This window comes from Solanum dulcamara, chromosome 12 (assembly GCF_947179165.1).
Source record: "Solanum dulcamara chromosome 12, daSolDulc1.2, whole genome shotgun sequence".
In the NCBI taxonomy this organism is placed as follows: domain Eukaryota; kingdom Viridiplantae; phylum Streptophyta; class Magnoliopsida; order Solanales; family Solanaceae; genus Solanum; species Solanum dulcamara.
This window is the reverse complement of record NC_077248.1, coordinates 63461534-63480124: the sequence shown is the minus strand read 5'-3', so window position 1 is coordinate 63480124 and position 18591 is coordinate 63461534. Positions and strand designations below refer to the sequence as shown.

General features: G+C 35.1%; 2 protein-coding genes across 2 annotated transcripts; one reads left to right on the top strand and one right to left on the bottom strand.

Annotated features, from left to right (window-relative positions):
* The first annotated feature begins 418 nt into the window (after window positions 1-418).
* On the top strand, window positions 419-3314 carry LOC129877533 (sphingolipid delta(4)-desaturase DES1-like). Its single transcript, XM_055953049.1, has 2 exons — window positions 419-710; window positions 2310-3314. Exons 1-2 carry the CDS (start codon window positions 540-542, stop codon window positions 3138-3140), a joined length of 1002 nt encoding a protein of 333 aa, XP_055809024.1. The 5' UTR covers window positions 419-539; the 3' UTR covers window positions 3141-3314.
* Window positions 3315-4561: 1247 nt separating this feature from the next.
* On the bottom strand, window positions 4562-16895 carry LOC129877210 (uncharacterized). The gene is made up of 5 exons (XM_055952697.1): window positions 16628-16895; window positions 12334-12387; window positions 11145-11248; window positions 5767-5805; window positions 4562-4969 (listed from the first exon to the last, which is right to left on the bottom strand). Exons 1-5 carry the CDS (start codon window positions 16701-16703, stop codon window positions 4817-4819), a joined length of 426 nt encoding a protein of 141 aa, XP_055808672.1. The 5' UTR covers window positions 16704-16895; the 3' UTR covers window positions 4562-4816.
* Window positions 16896-18591: the final 1696 nt, after the last annotated feature.

Genomic DNA, 18591 nt, shown 5'->3' with positions numbered 1-18591 from the left:
CTCGGGTAAAAATAATACATATTCAGATATTCAGGGCTTAAATTGAATTGTGAAATATCATCAGAGAAAATAATGTTGATGATGAAGTTAAAAACAATACAATACACATAAGGAATCACTTTTCTTCTCTAGAACTCTTTATAATTTTTTGGTGCCGAGAAGACAACAACAAAATTTTTGTATTCAATAACAAAAGTTGGAGATGATCTTCTATTTTTTTGGTGCAGTTTGAGAAGGCAACACTGAAACTTTTGAATTTAATAAAAAAAATCAGGAGCTTCAATTAGATTTATATTTATATAAGATCTTTTGAAAACATATTATCTTATATAAAAATAATAGACCCAATTTCACAGGCACAAAAAAAATTATTTAATTGAACTCCTATTATATTCTTATATATATTCTTATTTTAAATCTAAAACCAGCCCGCTAATTTAGCTTTTCAAGCTGTACAAGAAGAAATCAAGAAAATATCACACACAAAAAAACAGAAAGAGAGAGAACGAGAAGAAGAAGAAAAAAAAGAGAGAAGCAAAATGGGATTTGAAGGGAAAAAGAGAGAAGAGAAGGAAGAAGGAGTAAGAATGGCTAATGATTTCTTTTGGTCATATACAGATGAACCTCATGCTTCTCGTAGAAGACAGATCCTCTCTCAGTACCCTCAAATCAAACAGCTTTTTGGACCTGACCCTTTTGCTTTTCTCAAGGTATAAATTTGTTCTGTTATTAATTTTGCTTTGTGGGTTATCTTAGATCTGGGATAATTTTGGGTGGATGGGGTTAAAAATTGAATCTTTTGGGGTTATTTGGTTCGGGGACTAAATTGTCTTGGGATTGGGATTACAATGGAGGTGAGATAAAATAATCTCAAGTTTGATGGGAATATAACCAAACAGAGTATAATTTTAATGTCAATCTTAATGATGAGATATCCCACTTTATCCGGCGTACTTGGTTTTGGGTTTTCATTTTGATTGATTTTTGTTTCTTTTTTTTAAATGTATGCTTCATTGGTGTTATCAAGGATATTTGTTTTGTTGAATAGAATTGTGGGTTTTAGCTTTTTTCTTTGGATTAGGCATTATTTTTAAGGTGTAGGGGTAAATCTATGTGGATTAGAATCCTTTTATTTTGTTTTTTGAAGGAATTTGCTTCCAGAATGAGCCTAAAGGTCTCGGGTATGGAGTCACCTTTGTTAGGAAGAGGTATATCTCACATTAGAGATTTCTTGGTGCAAATCTGGATCTAGTTGGGTTCTAATGCAGTTACTGAACACCGGATGAGAAACCAAAATTAAATAAAATAAAGGAACACATAGTAGTGTTTCAAACTTTTAACTTTTCTTTAAAGATGATTTAGAATCCTCTCTTTTTCTCTTTTCCTGAAAAAATAGAAGAATGTTTTTGTTTATGATGATCGAGTTCTTCTGGTTACAATCTTATCTGGATTGCTCCTATGTGAATTTTTTCTACAAATGATTGCCATACTTGTACCCTACCTATCGCGTTTTCCTTGGTTTTCTGGTGTCATTTTCATGGTTTTACAAGAGATTAATGCTGTGTGATTTTATGTGTTTTGATTGTCGATGAAATGGATGGTTTAATAATTGACCTTAACAATATGGAACATGAGACTAATCATATACTCAGTTGAAATTTCTTCCAAGTGATTCAATTTAGAAATTGAAAATCAAATCAGGATATGGTATTCTATTAATGACTCGAGTTCCTCTCCTTTCTTTCCCCCCTGTTTATACAATGGTATGATCAAATCCCTTGTCTACAAAGTCCAACATTTTGATTGATAATGTTATACAATGGCAAGGCTGCGTACAATAGACCCTTGTGGTCAGGCCCTTCCCCGGACCCCGCACATAGCGGGAGCTTTAGTGCACCGGGCTGCCCTTTTTTTTAATGTTATATGATAATACAATGTTCGGTTCCAGATGTCTTTTCTAAGAAAGCTTAAACGATGGTGACAACAGAAAATTCCTGTAACTTTGGCCTGATCATGTCATAACCTTTTACTCATTCATATGTATGCAATTAAGCCTTCCTAACTAGATTCGTTGGTAGGACAACAGTAGATGTTATTGCAGAAATTACTAGTTATTGAATCTGTCTAAAATATGAGGAACGGGTCACGGAAACTGATTGGTGCTACTAGTTTCGTTTAAACTGAGTGCTCACTGTGTATTCTTGTTAAATATTAACTATGCATGAAGTTGTATGTACTCTTAAAGACTAATAAAATTTCTCCGTCTCTCAAATGTTCGTTTTGTTGATCACAAACTTCTGATCCTGCAGATATCAGGAGTTGTTTTTCTCCAGCTTTGGACTGCTACCTTCCTCCATGATGCAACTTGGCTGAAGATATTGATAGTCGCGTACTTTTTTGGCTCTTTTCTGAACCATAATCTCTTCCTGGCCATTCATGAATTAAGTCACAACCTCGCTTTCTCTACTCCAGTCTACAATCGCTGGCTTGGAATTTTTGCCAACCTTCCCGTTGGTGTGCCCATGTCTGTTACCTTCCAAAAGTATCACCTTGAGCACCATCGCTTCCAAGGAGTTGATGGAATTGATATGGACATCCCGAGCCATGCTGAAGCCCATGTCGTGAAAAATGTTCTAGCAAAATCTATATGGGTCATCCTTCAACTTTTCTTTTACGCTTTCAGGCCTCTTTTTCTCAAACCTAAACCACCCGGTGTGTGGGAGTTCATTAATTTTACTATCCAGCTATCCCTTGATGGAGCTATGGTTTACTTCTGGGGCTGGAAATCACTCGCTTATCTAATCCTATCCACGTTTGTTGGGGGCGGGATGCACCCAATGGCTGGTCATTTCATCTCCGAGCATTATGTCTTCAAGCCTGAGCAGGAGACATACTCCTACTACGGACCCCTTAACCTTATGACTTGGAGCGTAGGATACCACAACGAGCACCATGATTTTCCAAGAATTCCCGGAAGCAAGCTCTACAAGGTGAAGGAGATTGCACCGGAATATTACAAAAACTTAGATGCTTACAAATCTTGGAGCCAGGTAATCTACATGTACATAATGGATCGATCAGTTGGACCTTTCAGCAGAATGAAGAGAAAGTTGTCGACAAAGGCAAACAAGTCCGAATAGATGCATTGATAGTCCTCCTCTCTCTCTCCATTGCCAATTCTTTCAGTGCTACTATGTGATGTTTCTTGTCTATTTTGACTCTTGGTTCTTTTGTAACAATGTAATAGAGTTCTGTCATCATGTGCAATAGAGTTGATGTAGCAAGTGACTAACTTCATCAATTACAACAACGTACCCAATGAAATTCTGGGGTCTGGGGAGGATAGGATGTACGTAGACCTTACCCTTACCTTTGTTGAGTAGGGAGGTTGTTTCCGATAGTTCATCAACTCTAATTGTAATTGATCATGTAAAAAATCTTGTGTTATGGGAATTTCAATGTTATTTTACTTCATTTAGTCTTAAAAGGGGAAAAGAAATGACACATTTTGAAGCCTTGGATAGACCTAGAAATGACACATTTTGAGGCCTTCAATTTATGCCTTAAAAGGGGCTATTTTATTTATAAATTATAAACATAACTTTAAATTATCGGTAAATCATCTCAGAAAAAATAAATAAGAGATTGACTAGATCTAAACTGAAATATTGAGAATTTGTCCATATCATTAAAGGTCGTGATGGAGTCAGTGATAGTACTACTCCATCTTTAATAAGAGATTTTTGATTCGAGCCTTGAGTATGAAATTGCTTATGATAGGAAGTGTTTTACCCTCAAAGTGAAACTTTTTAGCACAAAAGACATAATTAATCAGATTCAAAGCGGATATCGAACACTTTGGACACAGTGAAGAAACATTGCCTCTATGATCTTTGGGCAAAGATTAAATTACTAATTATAGCCATACATTGTCTACAATCTGTATAAAACTTTTGGGTTAATTGCATTTGGTTCTCATGATATTTCATTAAGCAAATTAAAGCTTGAGTTAATCAAAATGTGTCTTTTCCTTTCCTTCTATATATGAAAAACTTGTTACATTCTGATTGTTTTAAAAATTATATTACCCTTTTATATAAATTAATGGTATAAATTTAACATAATGTATAATTAATTAAATCCCTTAATTATATGATCAAATAGTTAATTTAATAATTTGTGAAGATCCACAAGCACAAGGATCAAATACGTACATTTTAAATATACTTAACCAAATATCACAAAGATCAAAATCAATATTTAAACCAAGAAGTGCAAATTTCTCAAAACTTTTCAAGAGTAAGTGCAGTATAATCTTTTACAAAATAGCAAAAGTAAGATGTTCAGTGATTAGCAGGAGTTCCACAACTAACTGGAGCTGATAATTTTTTTTTTTATCAGAAACAACCTCTTCCCCACAAAAGTAGGGATAAGATCTACGCATATCCAAGCCTCCCAAAATCCCATTTGTGAGTTCACTGGGTGTGTGGTTGTTATATATATAGATAGATAGATAGCAATAGCTAAATTGCAAACATTTGGAAATAGCATCACAATAATGTAGACAACCAACAACAATCTTAAAGTTCTGGTATTAAAATAATATTTCAATAAGCACTTACATGCTTAGATGCATGGTGTAATGAGATTACATTTTTAGCCAAGTTGTAGATAAGTTTTTCTCATGATAATATCAAACACTTGTCTATGACTGCAAGAGCCTAAATTACTACTTGTGATAAAATTTAGACTAATGTTTGTGATCCTAACAAAACGAATGTATTCCAGCTTGCCTAAATTGTTAGATCTGATAATGCTACGCGGATGTCCCAGGTATGTCATCAATTGTTTGGTTGGAGTCCCGGGGTAGTAATCTTTTCACAGCAGCTATGGTCAGCTTCTCTTTGGGAGGAGGTTGCGGAGGCCTGCTTGGATGGATTTGATCGACTTTTTGGGAAGGAACATCAAACTGCACAACCAACAACAAAGTCATCTAACAAGAAACTAGAAATATATATAGCAAGCTATAGTAGAGAAAAGGAAGAACATGCAGTGCAGCATAATATATCAGCACGGTTTCAGATGAAATGAACAAGTGAATAAAATCGGCAGTGAACTAGTTTATGACACAGATTCTTCATTCATCCAGATGTACCCATAACAACGGTATGAATATTTGATATTCTTTGAATACAATAACGAATTAAGTATCCATGTCAAATCATATCCATAACCAACACTCGTACTTATGTCAACATAAAGTTGCTTTAACAATATAAATTTGTTTTTCTTGTACTTATTTCTTCCTAATCCCTCACAATCAGAGGGGCAGCACAGAGTAAACGTGAGGTGCTACTTTCACTTAGCTACTCTTTCCATAACCACACTTCACCATATCCATGCTTTTAATATCTTGAATTTCACTCATTATCAGCCCTCAATAACTTTTGAAGCAGAAACCTTTTGGGATCATGTCCAACAAAGCCTAAAATAGGGGAAAACCCAATATAAAGCAGCAGAATGCTATCCTTTGTGTTTTGATTTGAGAAATTGCAACAATTTTCTCGCTGACACAAGGGTCTCAATGAACATTGGTCACGATAGTAGGTTATTCCTTGCTACCAAAAGAATTACAATAACGTATTGTATCTACAAATGAGAGTATCTCGATCCAGTTTAATTTCTTTTACAATTACTTTGACAGTTCATTTAGTACGACTACTTAGAAAATAAACTCCGAAGATTATGTCAATAACACAAACTGACCTTGTATCCACAGCCAGCTACACAAGCATGAAAGCATTCCTGCGTGCAATAAAGAAGATTACATGTCACTTACGTGTCAAATGGAAACAGGTATGCAATTCACTTTTTTATTTGAAAATTATACTCCACAAACAGATAATACGGAATTCCACTAATGATGGAAGAATTCCTTTCCTCTTTGGATAAGAATTCAGTCCTTTTTCTCTATAAACCTCTTTGTCCACATCCGAACAACGGTAAGAAATCATTCTCACACTAATAAATTGTCTGCACAAATGAGCTTAAGAGGCTAACTCACTCGATGAAAATGGAAACTAATGAGCGTCCCCTTAAGGCCTTTTTTCAATAAGTTCTTGTTATGAGTCGAAACTATATGTGCCTTTCTTATGATGCAAATTTGGAAGTTGAAGTACAAAAAGAGGAGAAACCAATGCAGAACAACCAACTTCAATGGAGAAATCAACTCTCAAGTAAATCAAAGTATTGAAATTCCAACGCTTACAATAGCTAAACGAAACAAACATACTAAACTACAAGAGGAACTAAATCTACATCAATCTTACATTAACAGAGACTTTTAAGTTGCCAAGAAGAACTAAGATACTCTAAGCTCCAGCAAGGGTTTTCTTCATCTAAATTCATTCTAAAGAGAAAGAACACAAATAAAATGAGTATTTATAGTTATGAGTTATGACAACTCAAGAGCCAAAAGCACAAAAATGTCCCTTGTTAAGTGTTCTACATTGGTTGAGGGATGAGTTGTTGTTCACTTTATATGGTCTTGGACAAACGTTACCTCATGAGCTACCTACCTTTTGGAGTTGAATTAGGCTCAAAGTTCATTTCTTCCAACTCCTAATAGTTAGCCTCTAAGGAAAGTGACCTAAACAAGAGTTCTTGATACAAGATCCCTCTGATACAAGAAAGAATAATTGGCCTTGGATTTGCTTATTTGATTCCCTCTGATACAAGAAGGAAAATTTGCTTATTTATTATCTTAGATCCTCGTAAACGGTCTACTTTAAGGATTCACTTAGCCTCTAGATATGCATCATCTCTCCTCTTGAAGATAAGTCAAAAAAATTAAAGGTAAAACTAACACCATATTCACCAGATAAATCAAGCTTGTAGGCGTTGTCATTGATCCTTACAACAACTTATAATGGCCCATCGCCCCTTTGATCAAGCTTTGTCTTCCTTTTTGATAGAAATCTCTCCTTTTTCAAATGTACCTATACCCAATCACCTGTTGGAATACCATGTCTTTTCCATTGATTGACATTGGAAGCATAGGCATCATTCTTGATCTCAAGATGTTGTCATACATCCTCATGTAATTTCTTCATCAATCCGGACTTAGCTTTGCCATCAACACCCAAAATGTCATTAGTGGAAATGGGAAGTAAATCTAAAGGAGATACAAGGATTGAAACCATGTACCAATTCAGAAGCAGAATGATCTGTTGTACTAAGAATGGTCCTATTATATGCCCATAGATGAGTTGTACAAAAGAACAAACAGGTTCCTAATTTAGTCCATAGAGTTCTCCAAAAATAACTCAAAATTGGATATCTCAATCACTCACAACGGACCTTGGTATACCTTCTTGAAAGAACAAATTGGTGGCACCATCACCTTTTGTTACATGGATCTATTCTCGAGAAGCAATCAACAACCGTTTTCACTTCATTTTGAAGGCGGACATGATCCAGAGCTAAAGATCGTAGTTCTCGAACGAGCAATCGAAAAGATTCTGGAGCATCTTCGGGATTAGGTATTGTTCCCCCAATGATCGTGGTAAAGTACCCAGCAGAAGGTAAGGCTGGGAAAGACCACAAGAAGCTGGAGAAGGCAACAAACATACTATCTTTCCCACTCTTAGTTGTGGGCTTATCTCTGAGATTTGGAAGCAACCCGAGATCAAATGCCTCCAAGGAGCTGATGTGGAGTGGGTGCTTAGTTCTTGAGCTCACTTAAAAATAACTTTTTCATGTCTTGAAAGATTAGATACCTATATACAGTATGACCAATCATCATTTTTGTGCTGACTTGAGTTGTAGTATGGGACTTAAGCAGTATGTGCTTCTCACCTTGTTCTTGAGGAAATAATGAATATGTGAATATATTGATGAACACATTGAGTAGTAGTGGAAACTGTATATTGTATTGAACATCACAATGAGTAACTACATGTTTGCAAGGACCACCTTTCTAAAAGTAGTCCTTGTATTAGGAGACTTGTGCTAATCAAAATACCAGCAAACCTATCTACCGGAAAGATAACTCTTAAAGCCTATTTCTAATCTAGAACACAAAAGATAAAAATAAACTAATTTTAGTGGATAAGAACTAATAACAAGAAATATGTGTTCTAATACTCCCCCCTTCCCCCCCCCCCCCCCCCCAAAAAAAAAAAAAGTCAGGCTATGTGTTACTAAGCCTAGAACAAATTGTGATGCTGGACGAGCACTTTTGTGAGTGTATCAGCTAATTGATCGGCAACATGGACATGAACAACTCGAACCAGTTTTTGTTGGATATATTTGCGCGAAAAATCTAAGTCCACCTCAGCATGTTTCATGCTACCGATTCTCACTCAAAGAAGTGACAGTGTGACACGAATGTTATTACAGTAAATAGTGGGACCTCTTTGACTAGAAAGCGCATCTCAAGCAATATATTATTCATCCAAAATGTTTCAGCAAAGGCATTGGAAACTGCTATATATTCGGCCTCTGTTGAGGAGCGAGCTACAGTCTTCTGCTCTTTGAAGGACCAACTGATAGAATTTTGGCCAAGAAAATTAAATGATACTTAAGAAGACGGTGAGCGCGACAACGAAAGATTGGGCTATGAAGTTGGATGACGCTCTGTGGGTGTATCGAACAGCATATAGAAGGCCAATTCAGACCTCACCTTATAGGTTGGTTTATGGAAAAGCGTGCCATCTGCTAATTGAATTGGAACACATGCATATGGGTGATCAAAAAACTCAACTTGGATATGGAACTAGAGGGTGAGAAACGCATGCTAAAGTTGCACTAGTTGGATGAGTTTAGGTTGCACCCCTATGAAAATGTGAAGATGCATAAGGAGAAAACCAAGTGGTGTGGCATGACAAACACATCTAGTATCGTGAGTTCAAGTGGGGCCAATTGGTACTCTTATTCAATAGGAGACTGAAGCTTTTCCATCGAAAGTTAAGGTCGTGGTGGTCGGGTTCATTTGAGGTGATACTGTCACGCTGCACGGGGTTGTTGAGTTGCATGCGCCAGGGTCGAATAAGACATTTTTTGTTAATGGGAAAAGGATGAATCACTATTAGGGAGGTGATATGGAGCATCACAAAGCCTCCATATCCTTATCCGACTTGTGAAACATGGCATCGGCGTGCCACGATGTTAAATTACCCTTCTTGGAAGGCAACACAAGCATTTTAAGTCGCTTTCGTACTTAACTGAATTTTTTTCTTTCTTCCTTGTCTTTAATTTCTATATAGTGCTTTACTTTTGTTTAATCTTTGCTGTTTTTGTATGAATCACATTTTGTGGGCAGTGAGCAAGCCTTTGCTTTCTACGGTTAGCGCCTAGCACTCTACCTAGTGCGCCTAGGCTAGCAAGACTAGTGGTTGGACAGTGAGCATAATTCTCCGCGCATAGGTTGGTGCTTAGCACACTTCCTAGAGTGATTAGTAAGCATCCAGATTTGGCAGCACGGAAACTGAGGCAGTAAGAAAAAATTTCCACGCGGGGGTCAGTGAGTCGTGCAACCTAGCACGCTTAGGTGGGTTTCAAGAGTGCAAATCATTACACTTAGGCAAAAGCAAATTAGTTTTGCACAAAGGTTGATACCTAACATGCTCCTTAGCATGCCCATGAACAGGGACATAAATGAGCAAGATAACCAAAATCGACAAGGTCAAGTAAATGACTAGAGGTTCAGGTAGTGATAACTCAGATTATGATCCAATGAAGGAGGCTTCAGACACTACTAAAGGTAAGAAACAGAAAGTCCCTAAACCAGTCGAATACCACCAGAAGAGGACCACAAAGGAAAACACACAGCCGTCTAGGTGTTTAGTTAATGAATCGGGAGAAGAGAATGTTGAGGCACAATTGGTGCCAAGAAAGTGGGAAAAAAACTGAGTAAAGCTGTGTTGATTGAGGAGCAGAGTTCACAACCACAGAACATGGGAACTGCAACTAACAAAAGGAAGAGACTAGAAACTCATGAAAAACTTCAAGAAGAAGCACATGAAAGAAAACTACTAATGGCATTAGGTCGGCAGAAAAATAAGAAAGCCAAAGCCCAGTAGCCGTCTAGCTCTGTACTGAACAGAGATGCTGACATAGCAACCAGAGTTCCAACACGTGTGGGAGGGCACATTTGCGTGTAAGGGTTCCAGCTACACGTACCATAAGATTCTTGCACAGAAAGGATACCATCCTGAGTACTAACTGCCACTCTAAAAGGGAACTCTAAGCCGTCCAATACTAAACCTCATAATGAAATATTCAATATATTTTTCATTATCAAAAAAAAAAATATTCAAGATATTGATCCAGGGAAACATGAACACTTGTATCACTTTAATGAAGTCACGAACATTTATATTAACATATGAAGCAAAGGCACGCATAACTGCTCTAGAAGCTTCCTTGATTTTTTAGCAGATCAAAGAATACAACCTTGCCAATTTGTCTGTGCTAATATAACAACTCCCTTACTATGACAACAACACAACATACACAGGGAAATCCCACAAGTGAGATCTATGGAGGGTAGAGAGTACGCAGACCATACTCCTACCTCATGGAAGTAAAGAGGTTGTTTTCGAAAGACCCTCAGCTCGAGTACAACATATCAAAGTAGGTATGAAAAAGGGAAACGGCAGTGGAGAAACAAAGCAACTAATAAGGAAACAGTAACAGCTCTCTTTACTCTTCACTCAAAAAAAATATTTGTAGAAACTCTCTAACTACTTACAATTTGGAAACTGACAAACATCAAGCTGTAGAAAGAAATAATTCAATGGGGAATATCATCATTTGTAACCGGAAGAGAATAAAGACCTCAGCTTGCAAAGGACAAATCAGCATTGTACTGTGAAACTTCATATATGACCTTGTAAGATTATGAAGAGTAGCCCAAGCTATTGCGGACACCATAGTTATTAAAAAAAAAGAGAGAGATTATGAAGAATACTATTGAGAGTGTTGACTTTCAATCCAGACCTTAAACAGATGGAAAAATTAGTTTGAACTACAATTGACAAAATTCTTCGTGAAGCAAATGACGTTGTAAGAACTAAGAAACATCACATTTTGAGAAATGTAAAAGAAAAACTAATTGAAGATAATAAGAAAGGTTGGGAGACCTCAGAGCAGCTGGCGGCACCAGGGGATCGATCAATGTAAGCACTCCATTGTTGATCCTTCAGAACTGGATTTTTATAGCATATCTCCTCACATTCTGACAAACCTGCATATAGCTCTTTATTCCTCTATTGTATCTTAGATCAATAGATGAGCCTCATAGAGGTTTCAAGTTTCAAAAATAAGACATTCCCTACGCATTAGTTATATATAAGTGCAATGTCTCAACAACAACAACAACAACAACAACAACCCAGTGAAATCCCACAACGTGGGGTCTGGGGAGGGTAGAGTGTACGCAGACCTTACTCCTACCAAGGTAGGACGGCTGTTTCCGAGAGACCCTCGGCTCAAAAAAGGCATAAAAAGGCATAAAAGGGGGTCAGATAAGGTTAAGAAATTCAAAGCGCTATAGGAAAATAAATAACGAAGGCATCACAGATAAAATAGAGTAATCAAAAGTACTGAAAGCAATAAATAGTAACAGAAATAGCAGAAATGAGAGTACAAGGAATTGTAATGTGCTAGTGCGCCTATGAATAGGGAAGAATAACGAGACTATGTACTAGCCTTCTACCCTAATGTGGGTCCTCCACAGCCTCCTATCTAAGGTCATGTCCTCGGTAAGCTGTAACTGAGCCATGTCCTGTCTAATCACCTCTCCCTAATACTTCTTCGGTCTACCCCTACCTCTTCTGTAACCATCCATGGCCAACCTCTCACACCTCCTCACTGGGTCATCTGTGTCTCTCCTCTTCACATGCCCAAACCATCTCTCCTCTTCATAAGTGCAATGTCTCAAGATTAAATAATTAAAAGTTGAACTCCGAAAGGAGAGCAACATTATGGGCACTCCCCAAACTCGGGGAATGATGAATATCATCCAATGCCATCCTTCTCAAGGTTAAATAACTTAACCTGGCGATATAAGAGCAACAATATGAACATTTTACAAAGTGAAGGCATGATTTTCTTCTGTTCATAAACTAGAAAGTCCTATGCTGTCACCCATAGTAACCAATTACCTTGTGGAATATAATAAATTGCTATTCACCAGTGTAAGATCTCTGCTATATGCAAGTTTTACTACAAGCAGCACAATTCCTCATCACAATGATCAGACAGCAAGGTAAACTGAAATATTCACCAAGGTTATTTAGAAACCAACAAATATGGAAGCTTGGAACTTACATTCACCCCACGTCTCTCCATCGGCATCACATCCTTTTTTGCAAAAGACTCTCCCTTCAAAAATTCAGACATCACAAAATTGCGATATATCAGAGCTAAATTCATGCCAAGAAATAAACTACTAAAGAAGAAATCAACACTAGAACATTTGAAATAAAATTAAACCGGTATTATATCTTGTCAAAGAAATTATATTTTATGAAATTGTTTCAGAACTAAATTAAAAAGAGTGAACACAAAAGATAGCAGGCTTAAAAGGTGGGAGGGGATGTTGTTATTCTACTAGGTCTTTATTAGCTGTGCTCCTATTGTATCTACTCCAAAGTCTACCCTCCCTTTTCATCAACTCCATGGTACCATTATCACATTTATGAGAACACACTTACAATCAGTCGGTAGAAATGTCAAGCTATTAATTTCATATTTGATGATGTCTATGAAATGCCATACTTCCATCGAAGAGCAAATTCCAAGTAGGTTCATATATTTCCAACTAGCATTGATTCAAAACTTTCAACCACCGTTTTAAAGGTCACATAAGGATAGAAAATCTGACAGGCCCACTCAAGGTAATAAAAAGAGAGATTTGGATACTTGAATAAGAGCCTGCTAATGCATCTCATCCATTCACAACTATATATTCTTACATCTGCAGTTTTGGCATGCCAAAACCATATGGATTGTCTGCTGTCAAAAGTGCTTAAGATACCCATAATGAACTTTGCTTGCAGTGACAACTTTAACATAGAAAAGAAACCAATCAAAACTACAGTCAAACCTCTCTATAACAACCTCGTTTGTTCCGATATTCTTTTCAGCTTCTATAGCGACGGGTTATTATACACTTATAGCAACATTTAACATGTAAATCTTATTTGGCTGTTATAGACAAAAATTACCCAAAAAGTGTTCTTTTCTCTCTTTTTTGAAGTTATAAAAGATGGAAAAAAAAACTTAAAATTTCACTAATTAAAAATGAAAGAAAGATAATGCATGATTAATATATCATGTTGACACTTACAAGATGGAAAACTTTTGTTTAAATGGAATATAAATATGTGCATATCTCTCAATGCAAGAAAATTTTAATTACCGAAGTATGTATTGATGTTATATTCCTTGTGAAAGGTGGCATATTAAAAATTCAAAATACTAGACTTGTTATTTATCTAAGAGATTCTATTTCTTTATGTGGCTTTAGGATAGTAAATCAGTACTAGAGCTTTTTTATTATGAAAATAAATGACAAGCAACAAAAAAAAAGGAAATACTAAAAGCAATTAATATTTGAGTAAGAGTGTTTTGTTATATTAATGGTTGTTGTTATAGGCAAAAAAAATTGTTATAAAGAGGTAAAATATAAGATAAACAATTGATTCTAAAGAAACATTGGCTGTTATAGTGAGATGATGTTATAGTGAGTGGTTGTTATAGAGAGGTACAATTGTAGTTGATCAAATAAATTATCATTAGGAAAATAAAAATAGTTTCCTTCATAATGTCCATAGTTATAGGCTATGCTGCTCGGACTCTTCAAAATCCTTGCTACACCCGTGTCGACACGACATATGAGTGAGTGTGGGTGTGGGATCCACACCAATTTGGTGAACCTAACTTGGATACTTTGACTACACATATGGCCAAGAAGTAAGTATATGTTGATCGGGTATTTGGTTCAAGTATGGGCTTATGTCGAACATATATAGGCATAAAGTACTACAACAAGTGTTTAAAGTGAATATAACTATATTAGCTCTAATTTAATAAAGTCAATTAATTGTTGAAATATAAACTTTTATACGTCATAATATGCCTTTATTGGTTATATCCAAACACCTGAACCCATACTAATACTAAGATAAATAATACTATATTTATATCAATTTATAACTATGCAATACTCATTTTTCATTTTACTTAATAAACAATATGGATTTAAATTACCTTGTCCATCATATATAAGTTAATTTTTCACCATTCTCAAATAACTAATTGTTGTATATATTATTTTTATATATTTTTAGCCATATCCAGCACTTGTATCCGCAATGGGATACATACCCTTGAATCCTAAAATTTATATGATGACGAACCCAACCTCTAGATCCACCACCTGCGTCGGATACCCACACCCGAATCTGAGCAACATAGGTTATAGGAACTTGAAATTTTTAAGAACTTATTGACCTTTCCTGTTGACAATTATCATAAAAGGTATTTAAAAAGACGTTACTTTACCAACATATCCTTTTCCGGTAACAGAGAGAACAAAGGTAGCTGATTAAATATCTCAATGTAGGGGATTTTCTTTCTCTTCTGTTTAACTACCACAATTTTTCATGCACAACCAACACACTCTTTTTCATTCCTTTTTTTTTTAAGAGAAAACTGGTACCACTCTTTTTTATTCTTTTAGTCCAACCACACACCTTAGGTCTTCTAAATTAACATAACACACATCACCAAGTTTAACACCGAACAGTTAGATTGATATATTGACTATCCATATCTCAGAGAACACTGGAATTTTGGAAACTATAGAAAGAAGTTTCTACAATTTTGAAAAACTATAAAAGGAAAGCAATGTAGATATACCCTAAATAGTTAATTAGATTGGCTCAAAATCTTATCACTAGCTAACCATGAATTGCGCAAAAGGGGATGCTAGAAATTCACTTCATTGTAAGTAACGAGTTACACCAAACAAGCAAATGGCTAATGATGGTAAACTGGCCAGCAGTAGTCTGAGTTTCCCGGTTTAAAAAGGTAGAAAAGGTTTGGTAAGAGTTGGAAGGAAAACAAATCAGAAGGATTCAAATTAAACAGCGCACCACAGAAATCTAGCTAAACACACGTGGAATTCACTTTAATTGTAAGTAATAAGATACGCCAAACTAGAAAATGGATTATGATGTCAAACTGGCCAGCAGTACTCTGAGCTCCCCGCTTATAAAGGTTAATAGGCTTGTTTTAATAGTTGAAAGGAATACAGAAATGAGAAAAGTTTCAAATTAAACAGCACATCCAGGAAATCAAACCAAACACAGTCCAACCGAAACATGATTGCAAGATATACTTAGGATAGAAGAGAAATAACACCATAATGACACCAAGTTGAAAATTTTCCTACAGGCACTAATACTTCCTTTCCTCTTCCTTCGATAGCCAAACACAATTGAAAACAGCCTAATACACCTGCACCAAGCTATAATGCTATATCATGCATAAATATTGGATGGCTGCGTAATTTCAAATATTATTCAAATTACAGACTAACTTGAACATCAATGCCTCACAGTCAATGTAGCTTAGATGATTTTGGTTTAAAAAACATCTTAATTTGGTACCAGTCTCTAATAAACAATTTAACCAATTTGAAAGACCACTATAGGCTCTAAAAGATACCGACTACACCTCTAGTTTTATTCTTTCTTGTACAATTCGTCATACACTAACATAACGATTCTACCTTTACATAAAATTCCCAAAATCCTATAACCAATGTCCACTGCTCCTCCCCTCAAACCAAAACAAAAGGGAGATTACTCTTCTTTCAGCTGTCAAGCTTTTGACAGCATGAATTGAACATAATAAAAGATTCAAACATAACACCAAATGAAGTGGATTGAGAACCATGAGGTCTCACCAGCAAATAGCCCGTGAAATTAGTTGAGGGGAGGGCAAGCTATCCGGACACCGGGTTTATCAAAAAATTCAAACACAGAGTACACACACAGAGAAGTATGAGTATTTTACATAACTGTACAGATTACCAATGCACACATTAGCATAAACATATACTTTTTCAAGATTGTTCCATCACAAATATAAATATATATATTTTTTTCTTGTACAATTAGCCATACCCACTTGGAAAACTAACATAAAGATTCTACCTTTACATAAAATTCCCAAAATCCCCCTCAAACCAAAACAAAAGTGAGATTCTTCTTCTTTCTGTTGAGAAGCTTTTAACAGCATGAATTAAACATAGGCACACAACACCTAATGAAGTGGATTGAGAACCGTGAGTTCTCACTAGCAAATATTCCATGAAATTAGTCGAGGGGGACACAAACTGTCCAGACATGAGGGTTATCATAAAAAATTCAGATACAGAGTAATGCATTTAGATTTAACAAATATATCTTCACATAAACACAATGTGTACAAATTTAGCATAAAGATACAATTTTTCAAGAAATCAGAGCAGAAACTTCGCATCTATCATCCCAGAATGCGATTTAAAGAAAAGGGTGGGGGGGTGGGGGGGGATAAAGAGAGTAATAATTACAAGGAATTTGCATGAGAGCTGAGTATTTATGAGTGCACTGATTGTTACAGGGCGGTGCCCATTGCTGAGGAATCATCTTTTTGACCCGAAAATTGTAACCCTCGCCGTTTAGCCTTGTTGGGTCTCTATCAAAATAAAGGGGCAGTGAAGAAAAAGAGGAGAAGAGAAGATGGATGGGGGACAAGTACAACAATGGCTACTTCCAGGTTAAGACCAGAGGAGGCTCTAGTTTCTTTGGTGCCATTTGTTGGGAAACAAGGAACAGCAATAAAATAGTATTTAAAGTCAAATAATGGAAATAAAATAGGAAAACAAGAATATCAAGGTTTAGTAGATCGGCTGATTTATGAACCATCTTAAGTTTGGAGGTAAGGTTTATATCCTTTCGTGTATTTTTATTATTTTTATTTATGTTAAGGCTTGGGGTGCTGCTCAACCCCTGACTGTGCACGAGAGGTGGGAGCCTCGTGTAGGGTCTGTTCCCCCAAAAAAAAATACTTGGAAATTCTTTTGAACAAGAAAAAAGATGATTTAAGAGGACTAACTAATACAATTATAGTAAAAAAATTATTATGTATAGTAGAATCTCTCTAAACTAATACCATTCTATTTTAGTTGTTAGGTATATTAAAAATAGTTGTCCTAAATTAATTATCAATTTAAATAATCAAGAAATAATTAATCACTTTTTTCCAACTCTACTCTTAATTAAGTCATTTTGAAATATGAAAAAATTTATTATTACAACTCTACTCTATTACTAAAATTTTCAAAAAGGTCATTTTAAAGTTACTAGACTACTTCTTGTTAAAATTTTGGTATTCTTTGCCTATCATTTAATAGAGAACACATCAATCAACGATATTTAATGTATAAATTTTAATAATTCATAGATTAATTCTCATAATGACTGAAGAATATATTGCATTCCTTATTAATTTTTCTTAAGGGTTGTGAAACCCCGTATCCTGAGAACTAAAATGGAACGGAGGGAGTACTCGATAAATTAATAAGCTTTTTAAGATAATATTTTTCTCCGATTCTGACTCAGGTCAATGGAAAAAATCATTTATTTCGATAATATAATAAGATAATATATTTTCGAATTTTCCTTGTATAAATATATGGTCCCATTAATATTATAAATTAATATTTTTTTAAAATTTCAAAAATATCTAAGATAATTTAGTGAAATATGATTTTGTTGTTTTTAGTTAAAATTTAAATCTAGTTAAAACGCATCTCTAATTTTTTTTTATTGCATCCAAAAGTTTCGATGTTTTTTTTTAAACTGGACCAAAAAATTGTGAAGAGCTTTAGACGCAATGATTCCTTACACGTAACTGATTTCAAAGATATTGTATTATCTTCAACTTCTTCATCAATATTATTTTCTCCGACATTATCAACAATTTCTTCTAAATTCTGGGCCTTTAAACATGTATCATTTTCACTCGTCTAATTCAATAGGTTATTGACATCCATTTTATCGTGGTAACTGAGATCATTAATGACCTCAAGTTCAAAAATGTCGTTTTCACAAGTGGGTTTATTTAAATTCCTTGAGATCCCCTTAATGAATTTTGCAGTGTCAAGTAAATAGTGAACATTACAATGAATCATGCATCATACATTCTACTTTATGTATAATGAATTTATTTCTTATATTAATTCAATAATATATGATGCATAAATTAGTAAGATATAATGATTTTGATGTAATCAAAATTAACAGTCATTGAATCTCGATAACACTCTTTAAGTTAATAAATATTAATTTATCAATTAAATAATATATCTACAAAATAATAATACTTCGTGGACTCTATAAAATTAATTTAGAGATGTTGTAGAAGTCTAAATAAGATACTTTAAAGACTATTACATACTCCTTCCGTTCTGATTTATTAATGTTTTAATTTAGTATAGGAATAAAATAATAATCCGACTTTGTAACCACTGCT